The sequence below is a fragment of the Cupressus sempervirens genome, chromosome 11 (assembly GCF_028749045.1).
Source record: "Cupressus sempervirens isolate cs-2001-9-10 chromosome 11, ASM2874904v1, whole genome shotgun sequence".
Classification (NCBI taxonomy): domain Eukaryota; kingdom Viridiplantae; phylum Streptophyta; class Pinopsida; order Cupressales; family Cupressaceae; genus Cupressus; species Cupressus sempervirens.
Window position 1 is genome coordinate 742,679,915 of NC_143128.1, and position 27,659 is coordinate 742,707,573.

Consider the following 27,659-nt stretch of genomic DNA (forward strand, 5'->3'; position numbering starts at 1 on the left):
GAATCCGCTATTCGAGTTTGATGATGGCTAGAAGTCTCAAATTGATACTTGTTGCAGCCAAGAGGTTGCTGGCTTGACAGAAGGACATAACGCTGATTACAAATCAGTTTTGGATAGAGATGTGGTGAACAGTATAGCCAGAGACCATACAGTTAGAGGAACAGCATTGTGGCCATTGAGCAGCTTGGATACTCCACCCATTATGGGCATAGAGCAGCAAGATATGACAAATAGTTGGGAAGGTGGATGGCCTTTTTGTTTGTGGGATCTAGGAGGAACTTTCCCATGGTTAATAGTATTTCCAGGAGTTGGTTGGCACACAATTGAGTTCCCACGTCGTTAGACCACAATGGTGCTTGTGATCTCAGTTGGAGTGATAATCTTAGTTAGATAGAGGATCTTGTATATGATGGTAGCACATGGCAGGTGGTTCTGACTGATCATGCACGTCGGGTAATTTGGGCTTCTAGTATTGATATGATTGATGCATGACTATTGTGGGGAATTGATGAGATGCTTCACTACTTTGGACAAGTTTGTATCAAAGTTGCGCAATGGCTTGTTCAAGCAACTTACTTGAGATTGATATGGGAACCAAGTATTATGGTCACAACATGCAGATCTTGATTGCTTAAGGGAAGGCAATCTTTGGGAAGGGAGGATTGTAATGTCCCCTTTTTCTAGTTCATTACTATTGTCACATCATTAGCCCTTTCCGCTATGCAGCCTTGGGCTAACCAGGAGTTTTTGAAAGATCGTTACAAGTTTGTATCCAGGCATGTGCAACTTCAGGCCAGGCAGAATGGTATAGCAAAGTTTTTGGAACACTTACTATTCATAGTAAGTTAGCAAGATCCCATATTCCAGGATTCACTATTGGACATGATATGCCTGGACGAGCTATCGCACATGGACTCTAGAGCTCGAGTGGTTATCTATGGTTCAATAAAGTGACCCTAATATTAAATGCATAAGTTACTTTATTATTATAAGGTTGTATTTTCTTAAGTGGAAATAAGGACAAGAGAATAAAGAATGAAGGGATGGGCAAAGGAATAGGAAGGGTCATGAGATCATGTTCAAAAAGAGGAGCTCATTTCAGCATGCTTGGATATTTTCTTGGATTTGATTTGGACATTGAGCTCTCTTGGAGAGTCAAGTGGAAGCTTCAGCTTTCAGCCCGCTTGGAGGATGAAAACCCACAAGTTGGATGACGGTGGACGAAATCCCACCATAATTAAGGCGTCATTTCAGGTGTCTCACTTGTACTTATTTTGTATCGATGATTTTCAGTACTTCCAATCTGACTATATCTCTATTCATAAGATTGGGTTTGGGTGGTAATAAGAGTTATTTTATTGTTGATGTATAATGCCATAACAAATCTAAGGTTGTTTAATCTGCGATATTGAGGAAATTGCTGATTTGGGTTGAATAACTGGTAAAATCTGTTACATGCAATTGTCGTTCATTATTTTGTGGTTTCATTTTTTAAGAAGTTGAGAACGATACCCAGTCGGGGATTACACTTTTGGATCCTCTCAATTTGTTTCCACTATAAGGCCGAAGTGTTGCTGTCCCATATTTCACTACCATAGAGAACAACTGATAGCACAAAAAGACCAAATAAAGTTTGAGTAGTTTCCCAATCCCAAAGCTCTACCTCACGACACCAATTTTGAAGCACATAAAATGCCTTCCATCCTCCTAATACTCTTTTCTTTCTACAACCTTCCCATATTAGCTTTTTGTTGAAATCAAACCCAAATTATACTCTGTAACTTCCTCAAGAATGCTACCCTCAAAATAGAACTTATGATAATATAGTTTTATGTTTAAAAAAAAAAAAAGACTTTACTCTTATTGATATTGACCTGGATCCCTCCCATTTTGGAAAAGTGCTCAAGAGAAAGTAAATGTTGTTGCAAACCACGAGTAGATTTGGCAACCAAAATGAGATCGTCTATATGAAGGAGCAAAGTATTAAAAATTCACCTTACTGGATACCCTCATCATTTTGCATGCCTAATCATTCTTCAAGTTTGTCAATATATAGCCCAAACAAAGTAGGAATAGTGGACAACCCTTTTTGACCCCTACATCACTCCTAAAGCACTCTAAAATGCCATCTAAAGTTCTAATTTTGACTTTCACCTCTTCATGCATCCTATGAACAGCAACTCTGAGATTTGTAGGGATCCCCAATTCTTCCATCCTAAGCCAAAGTTTGTCCTTAGGGACAGTGTCAAAAGCCTTTTTAAAGTCCACACAGCAACAAAAGACCTCATCCTTCCTCTCCCACACTTTTTCAAAAATATGCCTCAGAGTAATACAGTGATCAATTGTCAAGTGCGGCCTAAAACCAGCTTGCCCTTTTGCAGGTTTATGATTTTCTTCAGCCCATTTGTTAATTCTATTCTCTATCATGCTGCCAAAGAGTTTTGCAAACAGAGGGTTGATCATTATAGTCCTGTAGTTGAAGGGATTATTGACATCACCACTCTTAAAAAAGAGTATAGCAAGGCTAATCACCCAGTCTCTAGGAAACCCGTGTTGGCTGATATTCTTGAAGATCTTTGTAATGTGTGCTGCAAGGGTTTTCATGCCCCACCTAATTACTCTGTTTGAAGTTCAACCAAGTCTTTTGCCTTACCTATGCCCAACTTCTTTATAAAAATCTCAACCTCTTGCACAGTGAAAAGATCCTTCATATTATTGACCAAGGGTGACTGGTCCACCTCATCTTTTTCATAAAGTTTCTTAGCATACTCAAACCATAGAGTAGCTGTAATAATATTTTCAGTTTGTTTCTTCCTTGGCTGTAATTCTTTCCAAAAACGTTTGGGGTTATTTTTACTAAGAAATATTAGCTCTCCCTCCTTGTGAACATAAAGTCTGTTTGTTCTTCTTTAGGATTTACTTGTACACTTTAATGTCGAGGCTCGTTTTATTACTCTCTTAGCTTTCTCTTGGCTAATTTGCACTCCTTATCAAACCACACATTGGTTGGAAAACAATTTGTTTCAGATTTCCTTTGCTTTGATCTTTTGCACTTGGAAAGAGCCTTGTGAATGAGGTTAGATAATGCATGGCTATTAACATCATGTACATGCATGCCCTCGCCCTTATATATTCTCTCAAGTGTTGTTCTGAAGATGTCCTTGTTTTTTGAAGTCAAGAATTCTGCCCTATGAAGGTGGTTGTTGATGATTTCGCTCTTTTTTCCCAAGTTGCCTATCCTCTTCCCACAACAAACTTATGTGCAGCGGTCTATGATCTGATTTAAGATCACATATGTGCTCCCCAATCATAACTTCCTCAATTCTCTCATATAAATTGTCCGAGCATATTACATAATCAACCACGCTTGCACTTTTGTAGGTATTGCAAGTGAGATTACCCAATTTTGTCCAACTAGCCAAACCATTACAAATAATTAAATCAAAAGTACCACATAATGTGATCATTTCTTCCCCAAAATGATTGTAGCCTCTAGCATCGTCTGATACTCTTCCCCATTGATGTTTACTCTTTTTTATGAGCCAAATAAGATTAGCATTTACTTTGTAGCTGAAAATGCTAGCCAGATCATCCATTGTTCTAGCACTGAAATCTCCAACAAGAACATCCCCACGCTGCAAAAATACAGCAACATCTTTCTTTAACGCTGCATAAGGTTCTTTGTAATCTAAACTGCACCTTTTATATATTTTAGAAGCCTGCGGAGCAAAGTTACATGCTGCAATCCTAAGCAGACTGTTGTTTTTAGTGATTTTGAACCATAAGAAATTGTTGTTAGTGTCCTCTTTTTCCAATTGAATGACACGTCCTTCCTTTTCCTTTACAAGAACCATTATGCCCCCATGACCCTTACCATTACTCGCCACCTCATTCCACACTGCTAACTTCCAATAGCCTTCAAACAAAGGAGTCTTACATCCCTCATGTTCATGTGTCTCCACAAGACAAATGATGTCATTGCCTTCTACAATAGGTCCCAACCCAGGCCCACATCTCCAAGGATAAGCCCTACAATTCCAACAAACTACACTTAAGGAGGCCCGGGCTGAACTTGATTGCTATTTATTTTGATGTGGTATACTTGAAGTTGGGTTTCTATCCCTTGAAATGGCTGTCGATCCTGACGCATATTTACCTAGTGAAGAGTTTTTTGCTGAGCCTATGCTGCCCACCTGCTGTTTTGAATTGGAAAAGTGGCCATACTGAGTAATAACTACTTTTCCCTTGAACAACCATGCTCTTTTGCCTTCATCTCTAGCTGCTCTGATTTTTGTTACTTCCACCCTTCTCTCTTCCTTTGTTTCATAGTTAGATCCTCCTTTAAAAAGAAAGGAGAACCTCTCAAGAACTGTTTTTTGCTCAAAATATTTCGCTTGTCATGAATATTAGACAAAACCACTTTAATGGGCCTATCTTTCTCGTCAGATAGTTTGCCAACCCTCCAAGCTTGGCAGATTTGACCTTGCCAAAGCAACACTTCCTTTAAGAATCCCCTCATTAACTCTAGGGTGTGTTCCCCTTCACCATTTTCTTTGGCTCCGTTAATAACCATATTGGGTGCCCTGATTTCCCTTTCCTTGGCTTCCCTGTCATGTGCATTATTCATGTGATTATTTGCTTCCAAACCCACCCAAGCCGGATATTTGCTGTTTTTATCCCATTCTTTGGTAACATCTGAGAAACCCTTTTTGCCTTCTTCAACCTCTCTATTCCTCACCAAACTATTGTGGTATAATAACTTCTCCTTACTATGGGATGTCCCAATATCTGTTGTAGGTTTGTTTGCTGCCAAGTATCTGTTGTAGTTTTGTTTGCTGCCAAGTATCTGTTGTAGTTTTGTTTGCTGCCAAAGAGATTTTCAAATTTTGCCATTCCTCCTTCATTTTTTGGCATTGTTGCTTCACGTTCTGCCATTCCTCCTTCATGTTCTGACATTCAATCTTTCCAGCCCTGAGTGTTTCTTGCAGCAGAAAGACTTGCTCTTTTAGAACATTGTTATTGTATGTCAGAGACTTACTTGTTGTTGTCAGATCGTGCATTTTGAGGTCACTCTCTTGCATTTTAACCTCTAAACATTCAAGACTCTCCTTGGCCATCAATAGTACTTGCACATATAGATCTGGATACCAAGTGAGAGGAGTAGAAGTAGGGCTGTACATAACAGGGTCTACAAAGTTACTAATGCCATGTAAAAGATTGCCATCACTTATATGAGAAGTAAAACATTTTTTAAGGCCACTCTTTTGACTTATCCCCTGCTTGGATACCTTCTGACACTTTTTTCCTTTCATGTGATCATTTCATGCGGGCAAGACTCCATTTTAAAATACCTTTAAACTATTTGACATTGACCCAGATATATTTTCCTCTGTTGCCTAGTGAGGCAATTTTTACTTGTCCCAAATGGTTGGTTTCAATGTGACCAAGGATTCATGGCTATTTTTGGTAAGAGATATTGTTTTTTGTTCCATTGCATGTTTTTCCATTGTAGGTTTACCCATTGCCAGGAGATGAACCAAAAGAAACAAAAGCAAAGACAGTTGCAGACATAAAAGCAAGAAAAAGAGAAATGGCCCACCTCGTGACTGCCTGGAACAGCAAAAAGAGTATTAAAAAAGAAGGCACTTGCCTCGGTAGAACCCTTGTCTACTACTGTTGAAAGACTGAAGTGTGGGTCCATGAGTGCGCTTTCGTCTCCCACCTCGGAAAACCGCGTTTTCTGCTCAAACCCTAGTTGTTGGTTAACCAGAGCAGACAAACCACTGTTTTTCCCTTGTTCCCTCGTGCATATGCTCCTCGCTCCTCGATTATGTGCACCTCTGCTCCTCGTTCCTATGTTCTTGTGTTCCGTCTATGTTCTGTCTATCTATTACAGCTCAGATGGGTCAGAACCAGACCAATCCACAATGCCAGGAGATGAACCAAAAGAAACAAAAGCAAAGACAGTTGCAGACGTAAAAGCAAGAAAAAGAGAAATGGCCCACCTCGTGACTGCCTGGAACAGCAAAAAGAGTATTAAAAAAGAAGACACTTGCCTCGGTAGAACCCTTGTCTACTACTGTTGAAAGACTGAAGTGTGGGTCCATGAGTGCGATTTCGTCTCCCACCTCGGAAAACCGCGTTTTCTGCTCAAACCCTAGTTGTTGGTTAACCAGAGCAGACAAACCACTGTTTTTCCCTTGTTCCCTCGTGCATATGCTCCTTGCTCCTCGATTATGGGCGGTGAAGTGGCATGTGATGAAAGATGTGGACGAATGATCAGACGACTTGGAATCCAAATGCATGTGGTAATATACGTCCATCAAACAGGGAAAATTAACAGAAGCCGTAGTATGGTGAGAGCGGCGTAAGTGATCAGCAGGCTCTCTTTATGTCCATTTGAACACGACATCTAAGACAACTTAATGTCCAAATAATGTAGCATGTAATAAAGCTTTTAATACAACTTAGAAAACATTCCAAAACAAAGATCATTTTACAGATTTGAACTCTGTCAGACACTAAACTGTTTCTTCCAGAGCTCAAGGCATGACTTTTGTTACAGTCGTTAGTAATGGTGATTGGAATATGAATGTCCCATCTACAGTGCAGTGCTAGACAGACAAGTTGGCCCAAAAGAACTGCCGAAAGCATCATAATCAAAAGTAGACTAGTTTTTGGCTGAAATTTGAATATCACTACCCCACCAATTTTACTTAATAATGTCAAAAGTGTTGATTAGTTAGTGTTAGGAGTCTCTTCCAATACTAGATACAATGGCAGGGATTATTAGTATCAACTATAATTAAATCACACTCCAAATTATTAATGATAGCGATGTGTTAAGGAGATGTAGCGGTTAGTGATAAAATGAAGGGTGTCGACTCATACAGCCACATCTTTGGAACGACACATCTCTTGACTATGAAAGACACTTATGCCGTTGATGATTAATCATTTGATCACCATCAGATACACAGAGATACTACAGAACAGCAGGAAAAATAAAAGACAAACAGGTCGCAGCACATTCATATTATGCCGCAGAGAACACAGGATTATTTCGCAAAGAATATAATCATTGATATCGCAGCAAGTTCATATAGAAGAGGATATTTATAAATAAATATAATGCTGAAGTTATAGATTACAGTGAAGCCATAATTTATATATCAGATCACAGAGGAGTTTATATCATATCAGAGGAGATAAATATACATATTCACAGCAAGCGATATACTCATTCTGGGCAAATAATACATCCTACAGTTATACTACGAGGAGGATCAATCATATAGAGTTCGATGTACACGAGACCTAAGTGCTGTTGATATATTGATAAATACATAAGGAGGATTGATTCATTTCAATAACTGTTATAAATTGAGTTGTTGTAAATGGTCTTAAAATCGACTATATTGTAAAGATGTATATAAAAAGTAAAAGAAAGATCTTTTGCTGGGTTTTTCACCTTCGAGGCTGAAGGTTTTCCCAGGGCAATTGTTGTGTTTCCTTGTTTAATTTGTCATTCTATCAATCTGATCATAATTTCAACAAAAACTATTCATAAAATCTCCCGCATGCTTGAACATATAATATATATCAGAGGATGGATAAAACTGGGTCACACTTTCTGGAGTATGTTGCCTGTCTGATGAATATTTGAGCTAGCAGATGATACCTAGTAAACTCAATATTTCCAAATGTGCATATTATAGTTGTTTTTAAAACTAAAACCTATGAAAATGAGGGGAAAAGGTCTTACTATGTCATAGACAAAAGCTGTTCGTCCAGGAAGAAACATCTCATTTGGCTTGTTCATGCTTTGAGGCTTCACTATCCACTGATAAATGAGCTGTCAAAACCATAATTTTAACAAAAAACAGAGAGGATTTATAAAGCTTCAGTACAAAAGAGTAGCAAAATAATTTAAACATTAAATATATTAGTTTGTCCTGATACATCAGTACATAATACCCTGTACTAGACTCCAGATAAGAATTTCAGATAAGGCTTTAATGTTAATTGATGGGCGTCTCAATGCACCTTTGCTGTTGAAGTGCGAAATGATAATGTTTGGTCTTCCTTCTGTACTCTGTTCAAAAAAGTAGGCAAAAACTTAGAAAATGCAAGTAAAAAACAAAACAAAATAGGCTAACAACTCGGAGAACTAATGCATTGAAACTGCTTAAGCCATATCTTTTATGAGTACTATGATCCAGATTCCAGACCTTGACTTGCCATCCTCAGATTCCTCATCCTCTGGTTTCTTGTCAATCTCACTCCTGACTTTGTGCAGCAATGCATAATCTAAACCTTTAACCAAATGTGTATGTTCCACATCACCTGTAAAACATGACATACATCAATTTTCAGCAAAGAAACTATAAAGTATTTTTGTTAATTATGTCGTACAAACATTTTCAAGTATATGCACAATGAGGAACCAAGATCTAAATTTGAAAGCATGTGACTATATACAGAAGATAAGGAAAGTTACAGAAAGCTACAGATCTGCTATGATGCATTAGAATGCCAAATTTAAAATAGAAACCGCAAAGTAAAGAAATGGAATTGATATGCAATAGCTCATAAAGAATAGGAGTTGATGCAATAGTTAAAGCATAGATCAACTTGCCATCGATATATCGGAGATAAGATGTCTAATCGCAATAACTTGTGACTGGCGATAAACTATGCCAAGTTATCACCCAAAATTTTGCCTCAAAGTTTTTTTTAATCACAGATAAATCGCCAAATTCTCAGCGATAACTTGCCTAATTCTCGCGGTTTGCTGGAAACTATTGCCCACTCCAGTTTAAGGGACTGTAACGGGCAGCAAGCAAACACTTTTTCTTTTTTTCATTACAAAAGCAAATTTGGAGAGGGCTCAAAGCTTTTGGAGGAGAAAGACCATCATTTTCAGCCATCTAGATCAATTTGTTGTGGATTTGGAGCAGATTCGAAGAGTTTTTTCAAGCAAGCTTGGATTCACAAGTACATTTTCAAGATTCTTTCTCTTTTGTTTTAAAACCATTTAGTCTTGAATTAAATGCATCCAAGTTTACACAAACTCTCTCATACCATTTCTAATCAATTCTTAACTCCTTTTAGAAGGTAATGAATAAGATCTAACACCAATTTTTAGCAATTTTTGCAAATTTTTCGTAGTTTTCTCAAAAGAATCATCTTTTTCTTAAAAATTTCATAACCTGACTTTTTTTTCTTTTGATTTTTCCCTTAAGTTTCAATTATGTTTAAACTTACCTAAAGTTTTGAAGTTAGTTTATTTCTAAATTTGTGCCCTCATTTTGTATGTGACGTGTAGGTTGATTCTTCATCAAAATGGCAAATACGGCTGCCTCTACAGGATATGCAGGAGCGTGCCCTAAAAGGACTAGAGTCAAGGCATGGAAATATGTTTTTGAAGGACCACCTTGCAGGGATAGTAAAGCATGACACAAGGGTTCGTCTATTCACCACAGATAAAATAAAGAGAGAGATGAATGCCTTTCTATGTGCCCAAGAAGAGGAAAAGTTGCAAGGGAAGGGGCAATATTGGCCCTCAGGGTAGCATTTCTGAATCACAAGGAATCTCAAGACTAACACTATCTCCTTTTTAAGAATCATTTATTAGTTTACAATCACCATCATTTTTTAGAATCTAGATTTTGCTAAAACAATAATTGTTTTATAATGAAATAATGTGGGTTGTCACTAGATATCCCAGCCAACCTTGATGAAGAATGCACCTGAGGGCATAGTTGGCTCTCAGCGTGGCCCACGGATCTGTAAATCTACCATTCCCATGGCTTCCACTTCCACTGGTTCTGGTAGACCACTGCCACACACATCTTCTATAGATGGTTTTTTGTGCACATGAACACTCTTGGAGCACAACCATCATTGCAGGGTACTAGGTGGAACGGTGATGTTCATGGGCAAGTTGACATTCAATGTGTCAATTTTTGGTTTTTTAACATCATGTTCAATGTTGCAGCTTGTTCCTATTGGCTGAATTTTGTGACAGACTTTACTATGGCGGAAAAAGACTACAAGGCACCTTCTCCTAAAGACTTGAGTGGGAGGCTAGTTCACTTGTTTTATTTTATAAATGCTTTTCAATTTTACAATCTACTTATTTTTGTTCCATATAAGCTTTGTTTTAATCAAAGTTGTGTACTTAATGTCACCTTAATTTCATGCTTGTAGGTTGCTCAAAGATGTTATTTCTAGGGCCAAAAATGTGGTCAATGATCAAAGATTACAATGAAAACAGTATGGTTGCACCGTACTTTCAAATAGATGGACAGATGCAAGAAACCGTACCATCATCAATTTTTTGGTTTCTTGCAAGGATCAAGTGGTATTTTTAAAATCCTTGGCCTCAAACAAGATAAAGACAACTGAATCTTTGGCTCTAATGTTAGAGTAAGTTGTGATGGAGGTGGGGGTTGCTAATGTGGTGCAAATAATAACTGACAATGCAATTGCATATGTGGAAGCAAGTAAAATCCTCCAAGATAAGTAAAGCACACTTTATTGGTCTCCTTGTGTAGGAATGTCCTTGACCTTGTTTTAGAGACATAGGAAAATTGGATTGGGTGACATGAAAATTGGATTGGGTGAGAGCGGATGTAGAGGATGCAAGAAAGATAACAAAATATATCTACAATCACCCTTGGGTTCTCCGCTTGATGAGAGAATTCACCCATGGGAAGGAGTTGGTTAGACCTATTGCCACAAGGTTTGCAACAATTTTCTTAACGTTGCAAAATGATATTAGTTCTTTGAATCCTTTGAAGCAATTGTTTGCCGGTCCACAATGGCTAGGCTCAAGCTATTCAAAGAAAACCGATGGACAGAGTGTTGCATACATTGTCTTTGACAACCACTTTTTCAATGGTGCTATAGAAATTGTGAAAGCAACTTGTAAGCTTCAAAAGTTTAATATTTACTTTTATTGTATTTAATAATGAAGTCTTTCATTATTAATTTCTAACTCTAGTCTCTGATTAATGATAATCTTTTTTACTTTTCAATTAATGTAGGTGATAGAGTTCTTGGTTGAAGTTCTTCACTTGGTAGATGGTGAGCAAACCCCAATGCGGAATCTTCATGGGGCCATGGATAGAGCCAAAGAGGCTTTAAAAAATTAGTACAAGGGGGACAACCTCAAATTTAAGTCTATATGGGAAATTATAGATAGGAGGTCGAACAGTGAACTCCACCAACCCATCCATGCAGTGGGGTACTTCCTCAACCCTTGTTTTTGCTTCTCTCCATCCTATGGGGATCCCAATGGAGAGGTCATGGAGAGCTTCATTGATTGCATGTAGAGGATAGTACCTGATGTTGAGGTGAGATACCTTATTGTGGCCAATCAGAATACAATGGAAAAGCTATTATCTTCAAACTTGGCAAGATGCAAAAGGAACACTCAAACCCCAGGTAGAATATTTGGATTTTTGGTGTCTTTCGCATGCATGATAAGTAGATAAAAATTAAGTTACTAAAATATGGTTTTACCTTGTTTTCTAACTCTTTATTATTTATCTTGCAAATGCTTGGTGGCAAAATTGGGGTGGAAATGTTACAAATCTGCAAAAAAAATCCCTTCGCATCTTATGTCAGCCATGTACCTCATCCAATTGCGAGTGTATTTGGAGCTTATTCGAGGTCATTCACACAAAAAAGAGGAACAAGTAAGCACAGAGATGCCTCAATGACCTTGTTTATGTGCATTCTAATCTTAAGTTGCACATAAGAAAGGTAGAGTTAGCAGCAGCTGGTCCACTTGATTTGGATCACATAGATCCCTATTGTGATTAGACGTCACAGGAGCAGCCTCCATTATTCACAGACGATGAGATTTGTGATTTGGAGAGGCAGGCTATGGAGGGGGGTTGATTCGCAGTGGGATTGGATGACACTAATGAGGAGGATGAGGGCACTGAGAGTGAGAAGGATACAGATGACGAGGCATTGCTAGTGTCAGCACCATCTACATCTAGGATGGAGGTCTAGCCACAACCACAGCAGTCTTCTAGGGCTCTAAAGCTGTTAGGAAGGGGAAGAGGAAGATGTAGCCTATTTTGATATTGTACTTGACACTTGTATTTGCTTATACTTTTAAAAAGACAATTTGTTATTTTTATTTTGCTTTAGGGTTCAAACTATAGTACGAGCCATCACCTTTCCACATGAGGATGCGATATATATACCTAGATTAGCATGTTTGTTTTGTTTGCTTATTGACTGACTCATTAGTTGCATCTCCCTATTGAATTTTGCCAAAAAAAAATGTATTTTCAATTAAATTGAGGCAATTTTTCAAGTTCCCAATATTTTCCTGAGGCATTTCTGACTTATCTCCAATATTTGCCTTTTTTTTGCCCTCAGTGATAAGTTGCCAATAACAATAAGTAGAACTATGAGTTAAAGTATCAAACCACTTGGAATCCCACCCTAAAACTGACTTCAAATCACATCTCGTAAACATGCAAGGGAAACAGCCTTAGTTGCAACTCAACTTACCATGCATAAAGTTATCCTACTAGGATCATTCTTGTTGAATGTAATGCAAAGAGTTGCAGCATAACAAGGGATATAATTATAAGGGAGGGACCAAGGTTCAAATCCCAAAGTCCTGCTCCCTGACAGCCAACATATTTTCTCCACAAATTTAGGGTCTCTGCCACCTACATTTGGAACATATTCTCCAATCTGCACATTCTACTGTCTCCAAAACTTGGTGGAACATTGAGAATTTACAAACAAGCTTTGCTAAGATCCAAAAGATATCAGTGAGCAATACAGATTTCCAGCAAACAAATTATGGCACAGTGAAAATAATGATCACAAAACCGAAGTAGACTCATTAAAGAGCTATAACAAAGAGCAAGGAAATTGAATTAAACTTTAACATAAATGTATTATGTATGTCAAAAGCTTTAAGCTTGTTGCTTGAGCCTTAATTGTATCCAGCATCAATAAGGGTTAATTAAGCACTATGGAATATTAATGTTACCATGGGTATGTTTTTCATAGATGAAGTTACATTGTCAACTTCTTATGCATAGCTCTCAAGTCTCTTATAAAGAGTGAACTGTTAAATTGCAGTATATGTGTGTACATATGTATATATGTATATCTAAAGAATAGAGAGTCACTAACAGTGAAAAAATGTTAAAAGAAATTAAACCAATCTCCATGTTCTTTGATTTTCTCAATAGATAACCTTTTTCGAATTACAAACTGTTAAATTATATTACTGTGTAAATACATATTTAGGTATACAGTATGGAGTCAATTACAATTAAAACAAATTAAACCAACCTCCCAGATATTTGCTGTTCTCAATAGATATCCTATGTGCATCAGCTGTCCTGTTCAAGAAATAACATAAAGAGTAACTATTAAGATTTTTAATGTAAGAAAATAAAGAAACACCATTAATGTTCACAACTGAGAAAAATGGGTCAATGTGATTGGAAAGTATATTCAGTTCTAACATAAAACTACTGGTGTAACAGGAACCCTAGAATCAAAAAACATCAAATGTGAATTACTAAATATTTTACCTTAAATCAACAGTTCCTGGAGGTGCAACAGCATGAAGGGAACCCATCTCTGTAGGTTCATAATCTGGATTTTGGTCTTCTCTCCTTTCCTTGGCTCGATCACGGTACCTCGGAAGATCTGGATCTTCTGGCTTTTCTTCCCTGTTAAAAACAAAAGAAACAGCTTTTAAGATTTAAATTAAACCTGTGCTTTAACAACAATGTTACATTTTTTGCGTGTTTCAATCTATGATGATGAAAAGCCTACAATAATCAGTAAAATAAAATCTGCACACCTGAAGTTATGCAGCAAATACAAATGACTGATTCTGATTAGATAGTGTTGACTAACAATAACTAAAATTAATTTACAGAAAGATCAACAGCAATATCCAGATATATCACATTACAATATCTTCATGCAGAAATCTTTGATCCAAGAGTGATAGCTTACGGAAGAAAAGGATGGAATGTGTGGCTTCCAAAAACTCAATATAGTGCACTCTACGTATATTCGGTGAGACGATCCACCACTACATACATGCAATCTTTGCCATTTAACTTTGGCAATCTATTATGAAGTCCATAGAAATACTCTCCCGTTTTTGGTTAGGAATGGATAGTGGTTGTAGGAAGCCCGCTGGATAGATTTGTTTCACTTGGTTCCTTTGGCAAGTTATACATTCCTGGGCATGTCTGCAGACATCTTTCTTGACGCCCTTCCAAGAGCATTTTTCCTTTATGTGCTTATAAGTTTTGTAGCACCCTTTGTGATCCGCTAGTTTTTCCCAAGTTTGGTACAAGAGAAACAATATTCTTGCATAGGATAAGTTTTTCCAGTACCTTGTATTCTTCATTTGGTATATTACCTCCTAGGATGTCATTTAGCCCAGAAGTAAAGATAAACAGCAATAAACAAAAGAAAAACCCAAAAAAAGGCACATAAAGACACAACAAATTATCCTGGGAAAACCCTCCAACTTGAGGGAAAAACCCAGCCACATCAAAAAAATCTCTTTTATTAAAATAATAAATGTCCAAGTACAATGCTTTCAACTAAACACAATGCATATCACACAAAGCAATCATATATTTATATTGAATTGAAAGACTCTTCATATCAAAACTGAAGGTCTCTTCGTTTGCCAAAAGTGAGTCTCTTCATATTTCCAAACACATGTCTCTTTGCATGCCGCATGACTCTTTATATAATAAAATATCAGATATTTAGAATGAGACACCTAGTACACCTTGGATGCTATTTCATGCTCACTTGGAAATGTAATCATAATTATTTTCTCAATTTCAACATATAGTAATATCAGAGGTAAAGATCTCTATCACAACTACAATCTTCAATGCTCCCTCTTAGCAAAAGAGAGATCTTTAGTATGGCACACACACATAGCTGCAACCAAAAATGTCAATAACAAATTCTCATTACAGATTATCTCAATAAAAAAATTGTTATCTCAGCATAACATTATTCACCATAGCTATTTTATAAAAGCATAAGATTAAAGTCATGGAGTCACCCACATGACTTCCACCATGCGTACTCACAAAGGGTGGATTCACCGCGCCTACCCGCAGAGGGTGGATTCACCGCGCCTACTCGCAGAGGGTGGAACGAGGGCTTTCACCTTAGACTTCTCCCAGAGAAGAATGGATTTCCACCATGTGTACTTGCAGAGGGTGGATCAAGGACTTTCACCTCAGAATTCTCCTAGAGAAGAATGCATTTCCACCATGCCTACTCACAGAGGGTGGATCCACCACCTACTCCCAGAGGATAAAACAAGGAATTTCACCTCAAACTTCTCGCAGGGAAGAACTCATTAGCAACATGTATAACAATGGTTGAGATTTTCTCTCAAAAGAGACTTCCTCTCAGCAGAGACTGCTTTGATTACCACAATAAGATAGTTGATTCCAATTTGACCAACCAAGGAGCTTTAGCAGTTACACTACCACACATGCTTGTAAATAATTAAACAATTTCCCTCTGTCATGCAAACTCTCTTTGTAGCTGAATATCCTCCCTCTGAATATCATTTCTTCCTCTTTAATGAAGATATGTATCATCAATTTAGTCTCATGATTGCAAGAAATGTCCCCATGCTCATTTCTATAGTCTGCATGACTTTTGCATATAATCTCTCATCATCCCATTGCTTCTTGATTCGTTTTGCAATCAAGAGAGATTAATAATAAAGAGGAGAAATATAGAGATCAAAGCTAAAAGCATACACTACTCTCAATGATATACAAAAAATCATGATCAACATTCAAAGATGTAATCATAGAATACTTCTCTTTGTAGTCTAATCTTCCTTGAGAAGGATCTCAGTACGCATACAAGAGTAATGATCCTAACACAGTATTGATCATGCACAGATTGAAAAATACAGAATCATCAAAACTTTGTATCCTATACATACAATCTACAGACAGCTCACAAGCAAGTGCAGCTCTCACTACTCACAAACACTAGCACAGCTCCCGATACACACCCAGGCAGGCAGCTCTCACTATACACAAAAGCAGCTCTCGATGCACGTGTGCTACCAAAACCAAAGAACCACGCACCTGGTTATATCTGCCACGAAAGTCAAACAAATTTATCTTCATGAAACAACTCTTCAATGCAACCGAAGAGTCACAAGCAGAAGGTAAAAGACCATTGTTAAAAACTGCACATGGTAAATGTGAAACGGACCATACAACTCATCAAGATCTCCATAATAAAAACTGGTGATAGAGAACAGAGATGCTACAATACCAAGACATTGCAAAAATAGCAGTACAAGATAGGCCGAACAAGAGAGTGAAAAGGAAATAGGCACCACACCAATGAACTCCCAACAAACAAGAACAATATACTGATGTTAATACACAATAATCAGGCACAAGAATCACAAAATAGTATGAATCATATATATGTTGCAGAATACGATCAACTCCTCCTTTCAAACTTCTCAACTTCACTATTCAAATAAAACAGAATACTAACCAGATTTTCAATGATAACTTCTCCGTAGAAACAGCCCACCATCATTAATCGATAGATATGGTCATTCAATGGACAAAAACAAAGGACCGTTGAGGAAAACGAAATGAAGAGTCATCACTGACCATCTAGAAACTGATGATAATAATCTGGCAACACATTAATAAAACAGGCCGTGATGAAAGAAATGAAAACTGCTCCGCTCACCAAAAAAATGGTTGCCAAATTAGACAAATGTGACTGTATCCATAATACCACAGCAAGAATAGAGACCACCCAATAACAAAATCTGAGAAAAAAGAAATGAATAGTTTGGTTGTTTCTATGATAAGGTCTTCACACAAAACATGACTTCCGCACACACCCATAATATTCATAGAACCAACAAAAGTAAATTTTCCTTGCTCAAATTGCTATTACCACATCAGTTATACACCATACACATGAAATGATAAGTCTCTTAAACTTGCAGACTAGGAAGAAAGTAAACTGTATATTCTCCGAAATTTAACAGCAGTCCTAAGAAAAATGTGCCTTTTGATATTAGTTGCATGAAAAGACTCGATGCCACAAAACTGTTGAGACATCCAACAACAATTATAAAGCACACACGGCAAAAAAACAACACTTAAAATGAGTCATCTACTTCAATATTAGAACTGTCAACTTCCATAGAATAAAACGAGCATCTTAAAAGAACCATGTGCCAAGTGGAATTCAAGCATTATGTAGCATGAACACAAGGAGACAACAGAAAAAAAAACGGAACATCGCACATTATGCAAATAATAAGAATAGTGAAAGAGAACTGCTATAGCTCAGGCCCAGCAGAGACTTGGATGAGGAACACAAATAAGAAGATAATATCATTACTGAACCTGAAGAGCTTTTGAACCCGGTATAAGGATGAATATGAAAACAACTCATAGTCCATCATGACAGAACTTTCAGCGAAGCTCACAGCAAATTATCAAAGACAAGTATCACTCTCAATGCTACAATATTCAACACATACATATTGCCTACTAAATACTTGTGCAATCTACAAGAGAAACTCCCTTATTTACTGTTATCTAACTGCTATGATACCATGTAAATGTTTAACCCACAAATAAAGATAACCAGCAATAAACAAAAGAACTCAAAAAAAAAGGCATATAAGACGCAAAACATTATCCTGGGAAAACCCCAGCCACACCAGAAAAATATTTCTTTTATTAAAATATTAGACGTCCAAGTACAATGCTTTCAACTAAATACAATGCTTATCACACAAAGCAAGCATATATAAATTGAATTGAGAGACTCTTCATATTATAACTGTGTGTCTCTTCATTTACCAGATGCAAGTCTCTTCATATTTCCAAACACATGTCTCTTTCCATGTTGCATGACTTCATATAAAAAATGTCGGATATTTCGAGCGAGACCCCTGGTAACACCTTGGATGACATGTCATGCTCACTTGGAAATATTGTCATAAATCTTTTCTCAATTACAACATATAGTAATTGTTGGTTCCCAAAACCGCAGATTGGAAATCCAACAGCCTGCCACTTCTCCGATAGGATTCTGCAATCAATTCTGGTGAACGAACAGGAATACTTCTCGATTCCCCTGCACTTTAGGCTCCGCTACACCTAGGTGGGTAGACTTTCTCCTCGAACCTGATCACTTGGTTCACAGTTTTTCTAAAGCAAATTTAAGCTTTGGAGTTGTTCGGCAAGCTTTGGAGTTGTTCGGCTAGCAAGGTCCTTGAACTCAATCAAAAGGAAACTGGATGCTAAGTGTTTGAATTGAATGGATTGTAAAATATTTGTAAATAAGTGATTTGATGCTTGTAGCAAGGAAGATATAGATTTTATGACTTCAACAATAAAAAGACCAGTGCCTCAACTCATCTGCGTAATAGAGTCAACTTCAGTGAATTTTCACGTACAATTTTATAATGTTTTACGCAGTTTACTACCAACAATTAAATAATCAAGATGCGACAAACCAAATATTATGCAATCTTAAATTAGTCCAAATTGAGCTTTAACTCCTCTGGTAGGGAGACAAACTGGACACAGATACGAAAACAATGACTTATTTCACAATATCTATGATAATCAAATTTAAAATGCTAAATGACCATGTCCACTTATCCGACATTTAAATTGTATACAAAATTCCAAAAAATAATTACAAAGGACAATTCATCTGCAGTTTAAATCTCCATGCCATTTAGTAATAAACAAAAGACATTTTATTCTATTGTAAAAATAAAATAATAGAATATATATTACAAAGTCATAATGTTGCTCCTTATCCCTCCATACAAGTAGATATAAAATATTCTTCAGAATATGAATGTTTTCGAATGTTGTTTTTTAGTCACCCCTCTTAGGTCCCCTTTTTATATATATCATATGGGAGGGAGGATGTGGCCTTTCAAAATGAAAAGTCGTTTCTCTTTAGTTGTTAATCGTTTATTCTTAATAATTCTAATTTTAATATTTCTTAAAACATTACTTTGTGCTTCCGCATATCATACCCTTTCATATTATCTTCATTTCACAAATGATCAACTTTAGAATAAATTGATGCTTTTATCCTCACCATATATGTTTTTACATATCACAATTAAAGGGTTCACTAGCCATGATAGTTAAACTGGCAACATTTCTTCATGTTCAATTCCCACAATGAATCTTTTTATTAGCAATATCCATATATGCTAGGTGTGTGGACTGACATCTATCTAAAGCGATTGATGCTCGTGCATCAATATAGATTTTGAACTGCATCTCGCTATAATGGTCTTGGCATCTCTGTGTGAAACAATATCACCTACAAAAACACCTTTGATCATTAATTATCCATGCAAATTTGATCCCTTGAGGCACCTTCATACATGGTCATCTTGAAATTTAATGGGGGTGCTTTCCAAATGCACGACTTCGTTAGATTCGTTCATGTCTTCAATTTATACTTGCTTTCTATTCATTCCTGCTTGAATTTGGAAAAGATGAATGTATATTTTCCGTCAATTTAAAAACACTTGGTGGGTCCTTTTTCTTATCATGATTTCCTTCAACGAGTTTTTCGCCTCTTACTTTCATCGATATCCATCTTTGAACAGACACACAGGGTTTGTCCTTTTATTTGTTTCCATCCACACTTATGGCTCCTTATGGATGATGATATGGGTGCTCGAATACTTCCATCGAACATGGTAGCACGAACTATCTCTACACTTGATGTAGTTTGTGTGTATTTGTATCAATATTATTATAGCCATTATAGAAGCTTGGGAGATTGCAATAATAGTCACATGATGATTTTGTTCATTAACTATTATTATTTTGTAGCCGATTTTTATTTCTTTCAAATTCCTTTCACCATTGCCATATATCTCACAACTATGGTATTCTTCAATTTATCATTTATGACAAAGATATGTGTTTGCATTTTCCTTTTGTGCTACATCAAACATTCTGGCTTTGCATGTTTGGAATAGCAATTGGACCATCCTTGAAACACTATTATCTTGTTGCTGGGACTTGTTAATGGAATAAGAAGATCACTCTGTCATAAACTTCTATCTCATTCATTCTTCATGGGATTCTCCACTGTTATCTATCAGATATCTGTGTGAAAGCTTGAACTTTCTTATCGGTATTCATCCGCTTCACATACTACCAATCTTGATGAAAATGTCTCATACTTGTTCCTGTTTTGTTTATCAAATTTGTACATTCATCCATAAATTGGTTTGAATCTGTGGGTCACTATACACCTAGCATAGGGAAATCATTGAAACATGTAAATATAATATTATTTGTGGGATAAAAAGATTAGAGAGGCTGCTTAAATGGAGGCCCAAATTTGCCATAATTTTTGAGCTCCATCAGTGGTTCTCGTTGGGGACATATGCTCCTCATGGGCACAATGAGATTCCAGCTATCTCTGGAGGAGCAAATTGAGCATCCATGCTTCACATGATGCAAGTGTCCCAGGCCCCCTAAAAAATGAACATTGATTCTTCCCTCTATCAAACACTCAATTCTAATCATGTAACACCTCCTTTCTTCTGATCAAGATATGCTTTCCTTTCATCATTTCAATATGCTGCCCAAACATCAAACTTGTAGTAGGTGCGCCATCCTCATGAAGAATATTCATTGGCCCCATTTCATCGATGAAGTCTTTGGTATCTGTCTTACTTGCCTTTGAGAGATCATGAGGTGCAATGTGGTCTTTGCTAAATAGAAGATCCCCATATTCATGTATCTGATCAATTGCACAAACATCATTTTGAATGCCCTTCTCTACACAATCTGCCCCATACTTCAAATATTGTTTCTCTTCACAACAAGGCTTATCTTCTAGAAGTACATTTTCCCTTTCACCAAGAGTTTGATCAGCTAGGGTACTTTGGAAATTTTCAGCACCATGCTTCAACGCAATCTCCTCTTCACACATATCTGATTTTGTATCTCCTTTACATGTTTGAAACAACCACTCCTCATAGGATGAAATTTTCAGCACCATGCTTCAATGCAATCTCCTCTTCACACATATCTGATCTTGTATCTCCTTTACATGTTTGAAACAACCCCTCCTCATAGGATGAACTAGTACATGGCTCATTTGCTAAATACACATCCTCATTCATACCTTGAGTTTCATCATCATCAAAGCTGTCATCAGGCTTTCTATCTTGATCATGGTGCTGATGGATTTGGCTGCATGGAAGATCTTCCTCAAATAAAGGATTCAAGAAAATAGAAAATTCAGACATATCTTCTATTACTTCTTCAAACAATGGGTTCAAGATTATAGAGAATTCAGCCATACTATCATGAGAGCTTTCATCTAGATCAACAAATGTTTCATCAACAAGGCTAATATCTTTATTAACATTATCTTCTGAAACTTCCCCATGTTCATACATTGTATGCAGTTCTACTTTATCCTCGCTATATGATTCCTGTGAATTACCATCTCCTTCATCAATTACCCCTTTAGAATGCACTGATCCATCACCTTGCTCACCATGGTGATTTGAGAAAAAAAATTGAACCATTTCTTTCAATATGTTTCTGATATTTCAGATCTAACAAGGCTGAAATTTCTTCCACGCTTAGAGAATCCTCTTCCTCATTTTCACATTCACTATCATTTGAAGGCTTATAAGTATTATCATAATCGGATTCCTCCTCAGAATGTCCACAAATTTGGTCTCCATTTAATTCTAAAATATCATTAGACTCATATGTTACTTCAGTCTTGAATTCATTCTCCTCTACAACTAGTTCATTATCCATAAGTTTGAGAAAGTTAAGAAACTAATGATCATATAAGAGGCTTCATTCCTGCATCCTGTACACAAGATCAGATGATGGAGGTCTGTATTATAAAGGTATTTCTTGATAAGCATTAAACATCCTCATAAAGAATTGTGTTGCAGATTCATCTTCTTGCTTTTCTAAGTTCAAAAATGCATCCAAAGGAGATACATAACTGGGACTTTCATCCAATATTTGGAAGGGAAGCATCAAATCAGGATCTTTTGGCGAGATTCCCAACTCATGAAACTTTCTTATCAATTCCTTGTGTGGAGGCATGATGTTTGAAGCTACTTCCCAAAAAATATTCACCATCCTTATGAACAAATGCGCTGATGTCTCGCCTTCATATCTTTCTAAATTGAAAAATGCATCTAAGGAGTGTATGTATTCTTCCTCCATGGTGTAACATAGATCTGTTTCCTGATCATAGCACATATTCTCCATAGTACACAATCAAATCACTTCCTTCTAAGTCTTCTCCCTCAGCAGAATTACCAACTGAAATTTTATTGAATAGAGTCGCCACTTCTTTCGAGGAATGTATTGATTTGTTTATCTTTTGGGTTCTTACTTCCAGCAGAGTACACTTCTAAACAAACTGATATAACTCCTTTCTAATTCTGATCTTACGAAATCTGAAACTCTGGGTAACTGTACAACACTTGTTGCGAGCAACTCTCCCCAACGGAGTTGCCACTCTGTTGGTTCCCAAAACCGTAGATCGAAAATCCAAGAGCCTGCCACTTCTCCGATAGGATTCCGCAATCAAGTATGGCCAACGAACGCGAATACTTCTCGATTCCTCTGCACTTTAGGCTTCGCTACACCTAGGTGGGTAGACCTTCTCCTCAAACCTGATCACTTGGTTCAAAGATTTTCTAAAGCGAATTTAAGCTTTGGAGTTCTCCAGCTGGCAAGGTCCTTGAACTCGATCAAAATGAAACTGGATGTTGAGTGTTTGAATCGAATGGATTGTAAAATATTTGTATATAAGTGATTTGATGCTTGTAGGAAGGAAGATATAGAATTTCCGACTTCAACAATAAAAAGACCAATGCCTTTGCTCATTCGGGCAATAGAGTCAACTTCAGTGAATTTTCACGTACAACTTTATAATGTTTTACGCAGTTTACTACTAATAATTAAATAATCAAGATGCGACAAACCAAATATTATGTAATCTTAAATTAGTCCAAATTGAGCTTTAACTCCTCTAGTAGGGAGACAAACTGGACACAAATACGGAAACAATGATTTATTTCACAATATATTTGATAATCGAATTTAAAATGCTAAATGACCATGTCCACTTATCCGACATTTAAATTGTATCCAGAATTCCAAAAAATAATTACAAAGGACAATTCATCGACAGTTTAAATCTCCCTGCCACTTAGTAATAAACAAAAGACATTTTATTTTATTATAAAAATAAAATAATAGAATTTATATTACGAAGTCATAATGTTGCTCCTTATCCCTCCATACAAGTAGATATAAAATATTCTTCAGAATACGAATGTTTTCGAATTTTGTTTTTTTGTTACCCTCTCTTATGTCTCCTTTTTATATATATCATATGGGAGGGAGGATGTGACCTTTTCAAAATGAAAAGTCATTTCTCTTTAGTTGTTAATCATTTATTCTTAATAATTCTAATTTTAATATTTCTTAAAACACTACTTTGTGCTTCCGCATATCATACCCTTTCATATTATCTTCATTTCACAAATGATCAACTTTAGAATAAATCGATGCTTTTATCCTCACCATATATGTTTTTACATATCACAATCAAAGGGTTCACTAACCATGATAATTAAACTGGCGGTGTTTCTTCATCTTCAATTCCCACGATGAATCTTTTTATTAACAATATCCACATATGCTAGGTGTGTGGACTGACATCTATTTGGAGCGACTGATGCTCATGCATCGCTATAGATTTTGAACTGCATCTCACTATAATGGTCTTGGCATCTCCGTGTGAAACAATATCACCTACAAAAACACCTTTGATCATTAATTATCTATGCAAATCTGATCCCTTGAGGCACCTTCATACATGGTCGTCCTGAAATTTAACAGGGGTGCTTTCCAAACGCATGACTTCATAAGATTCATTCATGTATTCGTTTTATACTTGCTTTCTATTCATTCCTGCTTGAATTTGGAAAAGATGAATGTATATTTGCCATCAATTGCCATCAATTTAAAAACACTTGGTGGGTCCTTTTTCTTATCATGATTTCCTTTAACCAGTTTTTTGCCTCTTACTTTCATCGATATCCATCTTTGAACAGAAACACAGGCTTTGTCCTTCTATTTGTTTCCGTCCACACTTATGGCTCCTTATGGATGATGATATGGGTGCTCGAATACTTCTATCAAACACGCTAGCACGAACTGTCTCTACGCTTGATGCAGTTTGCATGTATTTGTATTGATATTATTATAGCCATTACAGAAGCTTGGGAGTTTGCAATAATAGTCACAAGATAATTTTGTTCATTGACTACTGTTATTTTGTAGCTGATTTTTATTTCTTTCAAAATCCTTTCACCATTGCCGTATATCTCACAACTCTGGTATTCTTCAATTTATCACTTATGACAGAGATATATGTCTGCAATTTCCTTTTGTGCTACATCAAACTTTCTGGCTTTGCATGTTTGGAATAGCGACTGGACCATCCTTGAAACACTATTATCTTGTTGCTGGGACTTGTTAATAGAATCAGAAGATCACTCTGTCGTAAACTTCTATCTCATTCATTCTTCATGGGCTTCTCCATTGTTATCTATCAGATATCTGTGTGAAAGCTTGAACTTTCTTATCGGTATCCATCTGCTTCACATACCACTAGCCCTGATGAAAACGTCCCATACTTGCTGTTCATGTTTTGTTTATCAGATCTGTACATTCATCCATAAATTGGTTTGAATCTGTGGGTCACTGTACACCTAGCATAGGGAAATCACTGAAACATGTAAATATGATATTATTTGTGGGATAAAAAGATTAGAGAGGCTGCTTAAATGGAGGCCCAAATTTGCATAATTTTTGAGCTCCATCAGTAATATCAGAGGTAAGATCTCTATCACAGCTATAATCTTCAACATCTAGCTTGCAGATCTTTTGGCATACTTGGCAATAATGTCATTCTTCTATAGTTTGTGGAGTGGAAGATGCTTGTCATTGAGCATAAATGGGATTGTCATGAAAGAGCATCAGCCACAACATTGTTTCCCCCTTCATGTATTTGTTATCAAAGTCATAAGCATGTATTTTTCTCACTCATGTTTGTTGTCTTTCAGTTAAATCTCTTTGTTTTAGGGAAAACCTTGGACTATTATGATCAGTTTTTGCAATGAATCTCCCACAAACTAGGTATTGCTTGAATTTAACTAAGGCATGCATGATTCCTAGCATCTCTTTATCATATATGGAGTAACATCTTTCGGCTTCCTTTAGTTTTTTGCTTTTTGACTCAATTATAAGTGTCTCTTATAGCCGATGAGATTTCATGTGAAGTCAATTGACTGGTAAAATTAGTTAAACATTATGATCATGTGAAATGGACATATGGTTATTCGTTATAATTTCATGTGAAGATGACTTGTTAGGTAATCGTTATGATCGAAAATGATTATTTGTTATCTCAAAATTATGGAAAAGTTGGTTGCTCGTTATAGATTCAAGGGAAGTGAAGTGTTGGTTATCATAATGAGCTTGGACTATTGGTTATCGATATATAAATTGGAAATGAATAGCTAAAATGATCATATGTTTTGACTCCATTATATGATGAGTAATATGTTATTATCATGGTAAATTTTTTTTTGCAGGAGTGCGACAAAGGGGGGGAAAGTATTGCTAGAGAAGGAACTGGGCACAGGAACACCACCTATCATTGGGCAATAGGTATGAGTCCTAAACCACCATGGCTAAGGGTAAACGGCTAGGCAAGCAAGAGTGTATTTTGGACGACCATGAGCTAACCAGTTAAATTATATATCACTTAACAATAAATGAAATCACTAAGCATAAATTGATATATGAGCAAGTTGGTACCTTTATCACTGTGTTATTTGTTTGGAGCCTCCTAGTGTGTAAGGCACGTCCTAACATATCAACACCATGGTACCTAAATATCTATATATGAACATACATGTAAATGTGTACATGTGTAAACCAATTTAGATATATAAGAACATATGCACATACTTGATATTTCACGTATACATAAGAACAATAAGATTGGGGTTTGTGCATGTACATGTATGTGTACATACATATATAGGTATTTATAGATACCAAGATATTAGGTATTAAGATATTATTATTTCTTTTTCATCCTTGTCTAAGGTCTTACTATTTTGTCTTGAGCAGTCACCTTGCTAATTATTTCATCGGCCCTTATGTCACTTGAGTGACTAAAATTAATATTATATGTTAGCCACTTAAGCCGATGGCTCCTTGTTTCCATTGTAACTCACACCGTCACCTGTTTCTTGTTCTGGCTCGCAAATAAGCATGTGGAAGAAGCAATTTATATCGGTGATTCCATTACCAGGCACCTCCAGTTTCTTAGTATTTACCAGTGCCATTGCTCTACATATTTAAATTTCCTTCACAATCGTGTTAAGCTCTACTATTATAATCATTTCCACAGTCAATATCGCTTTGAAGTTATTCCAATTCTTCCGAGTGGCATAATCACAATAGCAAATGCAAGATCTCAGTTTGATCTGGGTTTTTATCTTATCATACCACAGTTGCATCTGCGACAAACCATCCCATTTCTAGTTAATTATGCAAGAATCACTACCTTAGCCAGTGGTCGATTCATTACGGGTGCAACCTGCTTAAGGTGGCGTAAGCCAAGATTTGGGGCTTCACAATTGTAAGATCTATGTCATCTTTCTTGCAAGTTCAAGGAACCAATTAACACAACAACCTCTACCCTAAGGAGGCCGTGATCTTTACAGATCATGCATTTCTTTTTAATATTCTTCCATTTAGATATAAGAGGTTTTTGATTTCTTGAATGGAAGAGAAGGAAAATCTTTCAGCATGGTTGCAAAAGGAGTATTTTTATTTTCTCATGATGGTCGTACCTAAGATTAAGAATTGAAGATAAGATAAGATAAAATAAGATAATAATATTAATGTCCATGAAAAACCAAAACAGTTTATGAGACTGAGCATACAAACAGAAGAGCTAGCCAAAGCAGAAGCACCAAACGGTGACTAAGAAGAAACAAAAGCAAGAGACAAACAAGAAAGAAGACAAGGTAAGGACTACGGGTCCTTCCTTGCCACAGAGAAATCAGTAATAGAGAGGTACACTTGAGAACGATCCACAGCCTTAGAATGCCATGAAAAATCACTATAGGACTGTCGTTGCCTGGAAAAACTGGTACAATGTCTGACTGATCTAGAATGAGAAGTAGTGGAAGGCCTTTTCAAACCCCGTGGAGGAGACAAGGGAGAGAAAAAGGCAGTAATGAGCTGATCAGAAGTACACCCCTAAGGAATAAAAGACTACAGGGTAATCTCTCGAAAATGAGTGGCCTCTTGAAGAAAAAGTACCAGACACCACTGATCAATATAGCTAAAGAACATACAAAGAGAAGAATAGTCTCTGAAAAGGCAATAAAATCTCCATCTGATCTCATAGTAAAGAGGACAACGAAATAAGAAGTGGATCTCAGTCTCAACCTCCACCAAAGTGCATAGCTAAAACAT

At 36.6% G+C, this 27,659-nt stretch overlaps 1 protein-coding gene across 1 annotated transcript in view; it reads right to left on the bottom strand.

Annotated features, from left to right (window-relative positions):
- The window catches only part of SMU2 (RED family protein), a 76,791-nt gene that overhangs the window by 28,770 nt on the left and 20,362 nt on the right, over positions 1-27,659 (bottom strand). The window contains exons 4-8 of the mRNA XM_089811930.1: positions 13,584-13,724; positions 13,339-13,388; positions 8,232-8,346; positions 8,047-8,095; positions 7,766-7,855 (exon numbers count right to left, since the gene is read on the bottom strand). Of these exons, the coding sequence (XP_089668056.1) occupies positions 7,766-7,855; positions 8,047-8,095; positions 8,232-8,346; positions 13,339-13,388; positions 13,584-13,724 (445 nt within the window). The remainder of the gene's footprint in view (positions 1-7,765; positions 7,856-8,046; positions 8,096-8,231; positions 8,347-13,338; positions 13,389-13,583; positions 13,725-27,659) is intronic.